We start from the raw sequence: 5,937 nt of genomic DNA on the forward strand, positions 1-5,937 counted from the left end.
TCATTTTACGGTAAGTATAGCTTGCTTGCTGACGGTGTAGTTTATCAATTACACTCGTGCAATTAAAGAGTACTTGGATTGACTAGACAAAGCATAACCCACATGTTGATACTGACTAGTTTTCTATTCATTCAATAATAATCATCTCTTTCAATTTAATTTATGCGTAATTTTTTTGGTAATAGATCAGGATATATCCTTAACCTAATCGCCGAGACTAATATCTCTAGGGCGTCGACTCTGTTTTGACCATGAGACTCGGCTTTCTGGGGATGATAAGTCTAATAATTGCAATTTAATCGGTTCTCTTGTATGATGAATTTCACTAATATCTAGCAAATTGATCCGTCAATTGTTCGTGTCAATGTTGAAATTATTAACTTATTTAGACACACTTTCGCCCCATTTTCTTCTACTTTTTTTTTCCCTTCCCTTTGTCGTGGAAAGAGAACCCAAAAACGGATATCAACTCGTACTTGCTCCAAAGATGACAAAATGACCAAACTGCAAATTGAATTATATTTTCTGTCTCTTCAAGAAAGGCTGCAGCCCCTCACTTAATCTTACTGATTAGTTAGGAGTCATACTAGGATTTTCTTTTGTAATTGCAGAGTGCATCAAATCCATTCCATTGAGTGAGACATGTCAAATGATATACCCATATTAAACAAACATATCGTCAAGTACATGCAATTCAACTGCAACCGCTCTTCGGTTCGGGTTCTAATAAGATTTCCATCTCATCCTACGAGACACCACTCTTGAAGAGAAAATATCTTACTTGTGATCTACGTACAAACATGTGTAATGTTTTCGGATTACGGGGCGAAAGCATATAATTAATCTGAACTAAGTTATGCAAATCAACGTTGGTTGATTTAAGTAGTTCGTCACTTGTTTTCCTTAAGTGATGACTTGCGTTCGAGTCTTGTGAATAGAGAAAATCCAGGCCGAAAGAATTTTACTCATTCATGGACCGACCCAGTTCGAATTGAATTAGTCGGAACCCTTTAAATTTCTGAATATCAGAGTACACACCGAAAAACCAAGTTATGATGTGGTGTATACAATAACTTACATGCTTGTTTAGATTCCGAATAAGATTATCGTCGGTGGACTACCTAGAGCGATTTATTTTTCCTTCTCTAATTTCCTTACTACGGGGTCCTGAGGAGACCTCACTTGTAACCAGAACGTTATGGATTTGTTGATTAATGTCAACTTGCTCAGAGATTCTGTCTAGACAAGATGATGGATCCATATTCCTCGTATTTTCTCAAGTGGGCAATTTTTTTTCGTACTAAAATTTAAAGTCCCTTTGAATAAAAAAGTGTTGCGGATTCAAAGAAAAGAAAGGACACCGGAGATTCCATAAGCAACTTGCGTACACAGAAGATATGGCTTTTGTGCTTGAAAAAGAATGTGGAGATTCTTCATGGGATTTGGAAGAAGAAAATTATTAAAAAAAAAAAAAACAAAAGAAAGGATGAGGACCATACTTTGATTGTTAGACAGAAATTGATTTGAATGGTGAAAGGGTGCCCGATTAGCTTTTGATCATGCTTTTTTAGTTCTTACATTTGTGCTCATGAATTTGCAATATGTCCGAATTTTGGTTTAACTAGTATATAGGATTGATGCAACGCATACTCATGACACATTTAAAATAAAATCGATGAACAATGGGTCATTATATTAAACGTTATATATCGTCAATGATCTCGATGGATTTAAAATAGAAAGAAGGAATATCGTAAGTACCTCATGACTAAAATCAACTTGATAATTATCCTATGATTGGGAGGAAGGGAGAAAGACGGAGATGGATTTAAGCGAGAATCAATTTTACCCAATAAAATGAGGATCTTTTGTGATTTCACCATATAATAGAAAGAAGGGAGAGGAGAGGGAGGAAATAAGAGACGCAGTGCGGCATATGAGGAAATAAGCTTAGAAGATTGCAGCGCCTTGGCGGTGATTGTGACCTTTGAGAGTCGCTATTTCCAGTCAATCTGGTCTGAGCCTGGGAGAATACTGTAACTATCCACTGATATAAAATATCTTGTCTCCACACACACCCCCCAACAAAAACAAAAACAAAAAAAGAAGAGGAAAAGTCCAAAAACGAAAAAAGATTTTAACAGATTTTCAAGTCCAAACTGGCAATATTTTTTTCCCTAGATAGAGCAACCCTTGCATGTATTTACATCTTTGTTTGATAGTCTAATTGGGGCTCCACATGCCTTTTTTTGTTTGGGGTCATATGTACATATGAAAGGAGGGCCATAAGTACAAGGTCTGCACAAGCACAATGTATAATCACTCCACCTACTACCCCAATATCTTGGGGATGACCTATAAATTATAAAAGATCCAAAAATTTAAAAAAAAAAACAAAAAAAAAAAACAGAGAAGAACTACTATATGATAGTATTCAATCTCATAGAAGCCTTGGTTTCACTTTCACAGTCAGAGGATTTGCCATTTCACTGGATAGCTTGAGTACCTCACTGAGATCTACCGGGTCCTGACCCGTTCGGACCCACTCGAACTCGTGCAACAGATGTGCGACCCAATAGCTCACTGTGGTCATCCCCAGTGCCTTCCCAGGGCACACCCTCCGACCCGATCCGAAGGGGGCCAACCTCAGATCAGATCCAAACACGGATATCTCCGTGCTGCCGGCATTTCCAGACACGAACCTCTCGGGCCTGAAGCTCAGTGGGTCATCCCACACTTCTGGGTCCCTTGTGATGGCCCACATGTTGACCATCGCTGTAGTGCCTGCGGGCACGTGGTAGCCGTCTACGGTGGTTTCCGTGATTGCCAGCCGGGCCCATGACAGTAGCGGACCTGGAGGGTGGAGCCTGAGGACTTCTTTCACGACTGCAGGTAGGTAGACCAAGGACTGAAGATCGGATTCGACCAACGGCCTAGATCTTCCCACGACTCGGTCGAGCTCCTCATGGACCTTGGATTGGACGTCAGGGTGGAGCACCATCCTTGCCAGGATCCACTCTATCAAAACCGCCACGGTGTCTGTTCCTCTGAATATCATCTCCTGTATTAATGTCAAAAACGTTCACATCACATGAAGTCCTCATCGAATTCAACCGTGCCACAAAATAAATTATACGCCTGGGGAAAGTGAAAGAACTTCTGCCCGGTTTACTTTTATCATAGTTCCCAACATCTTTTGGCTCTTTTTAAATGTCAGCGACTAAGGTAAATGAAACGAAAAAGGACACGACAACAAATGTTGAAAAAAGTGGCAGTGTCATTGAAAGAGAAATTGACTAGCGAATTTTTATAAAGTTGTGCAAAGTCCAACGACTAACATATCAGAAAGTACAGACTTAAGAGTATCGTGACGATTAAGGAATGATTTCAGTGCAAGGACACTCGTGGAATTATGAGAGTCCAACTTTCGTTAATAATGGATTCACGATTCTATTTTAATTTACACAAATTTCTCCGGTTAAGCTGTCGATAAACTGTTGGATCAACTTTTGTAAGGGCATAATCACTCAAGACATGAATAATAATTTAAGAAATTCTGACTTTAGTTTAGAGTAAGTAGATATGTGCAGTTGACTCATATTTTTGGTTTGACTTCCATTCTTCAAACTTTTCGTACTTCTTTATTTATCTCTTTATTTCTTTATATTAAATTCAGAGGTGTCTTAATGTAGTAGCGTTAGACGCCAACTTAGAATCAAGAAATCCTTATTCAATTTTTATCGGTAAGATTTATATTCCCTTTATTTCGTTTTATTTCCTATCAGGATATTAAGTTCACGACCCTCCTTTAAAAAAAAACACTTAAGTCTACCTTATAACGATAGGCCCCCGTTTATAATAGAAAAGAAGAAAATTCTGACTTCGTCCTCCCTTTTGAAGAAGAAAACATTGCAAGAAAAAAGTATTTACTTACCCACAGAACGGCGATCATGTCGGAGTCCGCTAATTTATCAGGTCCTTGAAGCGAGAGCAGAACGTCCACGAAGTCTTGGCTCTTCTGGCAATATTTTATCTGGTTCCTATGCTCCTTAATGATCCGGCCCACAAACTTGTTCACCTTTGGCGCCAACCTTGAGCATCGAAACCGTACCTTCTGAAGGTCCAGTCCGGCGGCGAGCCATGGAACATGGTCCGACCAGTTCAGCTTCCCTAGCAGCCCGTACCCTTCTTCGACTAGCCCCTTAAGTTCGTCGGCCTCTTCACTGCCCGAATTTAGGTCGTACTCCTGCCCGAACACGGAGCTCATCATGTTGTTGAGCGAGGCACCCTTGATGATCTCGCGTGGCTGGAATCTGTTCCCACCAAAACTGGATATGACCGACATCATCTGGGCTGCTAGCGCACGTCTCCGTGGCTCCGAGTCCAAGATCTGCCTTGGGCAGAAGAGGTGTGTGGCTGCAATCCTGCGCAAGCTCCGCCAGTATGCTCCGTAGGGGGCGAACCCTATCGCGCGGTTGAACATGAGGCTGTAGGCAGACTCCTTGATGGGTCGGTCCGCGAAGTGTGAACTATTGAGAATCTCCCTCGCGACGTCCGGGTTGCACGTGATTATAACCCGCGTCTCACTGAGGCTGAAGGCCATCAGCCGCTTGGCACAGGCCTGCTCAGCGGCCTTGGCAAGCTTGTGGTGTGCCAAGCCGGACATTAGGCCCATGCTGCCAAGAAAGGGCACCCCACGGGGGCCGGGGATGACCTTGGCCCGGCCACCACACACAACCCTCCTGCACCAGTACCGGCCCCAGGCGGGCCCACCTGGGTGGTTCCAGTAGGTCAACGCGAGGCCTAGCAATGCGAGGCAGAGAACGACGAGAAGAATGGCGATGTTTCGGGAAGACAAAGGGGCGAGCTTGGAGGCAAGGGCTACAACCCACAAACTATCTATTTGTAGTGTTTGAGTTTCCATGTTTGTATAGAAAGATTGACACTCAGCAGAAGGATTAGAGCGAGTGATGGATTTTTGGAGGGCTTTCCTTTTATGGGTTAAAACTAGGAAGGCGAGGCCTGGCCTTATATAGAGAAGTTGGGACAGCAGTAAACCTTAGAAAACACAAAGTTGAGGAAGAAGGTGTAACGCATACAGCACCCTCTCATCAATTAAGAAGAAGACCTATAACGATGGTATCATGTAGAATTATATTACAAGACATATAAAAAATATTACTTTTGATAACGATAAATTATTTTTGTCAACAATTTTTTGTTTACATACTAAAAATTAAAATAACAAATTCGTATTAACTTGTGATATTGCTATATGATATCACCGTTACATACAAGACTTTCTCATCAATTAAGAAATTATATATTTAATTCATATAGTGAAATTACTTATATGTCTTTATTAATTATTAATATTTACATTTTATTATACTGTACTCAAGGTCGTAGATTCTTTTTATAACCGAAAAAGAAAATAAAGCCGCATGAGCAGAGGTTGGGACCGTACCGTGTTAATCATCATTACAAAATCATATAGATATATGACTTATATAATATATATATATATATATATTATATGTATATTTATGGTTACGTTGCGGGTACTGATCCGTGTGCGCCGCCACGATCACATAACGGAAGCAACAGAGCTGCTGTTCCTGCTGCTTGACTTGGGCTCACGCTCCTCACCTTGCGCGTGGATGTTAAGCGCCTCATGTTTTGTATGGCCTATAATTGATCGTCATGGCATTGGGACGTAATAACCTAGACTAGACTCATGTGTGGTTTTTCTTTTTCTTCTCATAAATGATTCTCTGCACTCATAGTCATCGTCCCATACCCTTTTCCTACTCTTATCATGATTAATGGTGATTAAGATGGGTTGAATGTGTTCTTAAGTGGAATATTTGCATAAAGCTATCGCATCTATCTAGAACGAGCAAATAGTCGAACGACTCACTCTCAGCTGTAAATACT

General features: G+C 40.9%; 1 protein-coding gene across 1 annotated transcript; it reads right to left on the bottom strand.

The window, feature by feature from the left end:
• Positions 1–2,032: 2,032 nt before the first annotated feature.
• LOC116193459 (cytochrome P450 78A3-like) lies at positions 2,033–5,053 on the bottom strand. Its single transcript, XM_031522163.1, has 2 exons — positions 3,935–5,053; positions 2,033–3,061 (listed from the first exon to the last, which is right to left on the bottom strand). The coding sequence occupies exons 1-2, from the start codon at positions 4,922–4,924 to the stop codon at positions 2,441–2,443; spliced, it is 1,611 nt and encodes a 536-aa protein (XP_031378023.1). The 5' UTR covers positions 4,925–5,053; the 3' UTR covers positions 2,033–2,440.
• Positions 5,054–5,937: the final 884 nt, after the last annotated feature.

Source organism: Punica granatum, chromosome 1 (genome assembly GCF_007655135.1).
Source record: "Punica granatum isolate Tunisia-2019 chromosome 1, ASM765513v2, whole genome shotgun sequence".
Classification (NCBI taxonomy): domain Eukaryota; kingdom Viridiplantae; phylum Streptophyta; class Magnoliopsida; order Myrtales; family Lythraceae; genus Punica; species Punica granatum.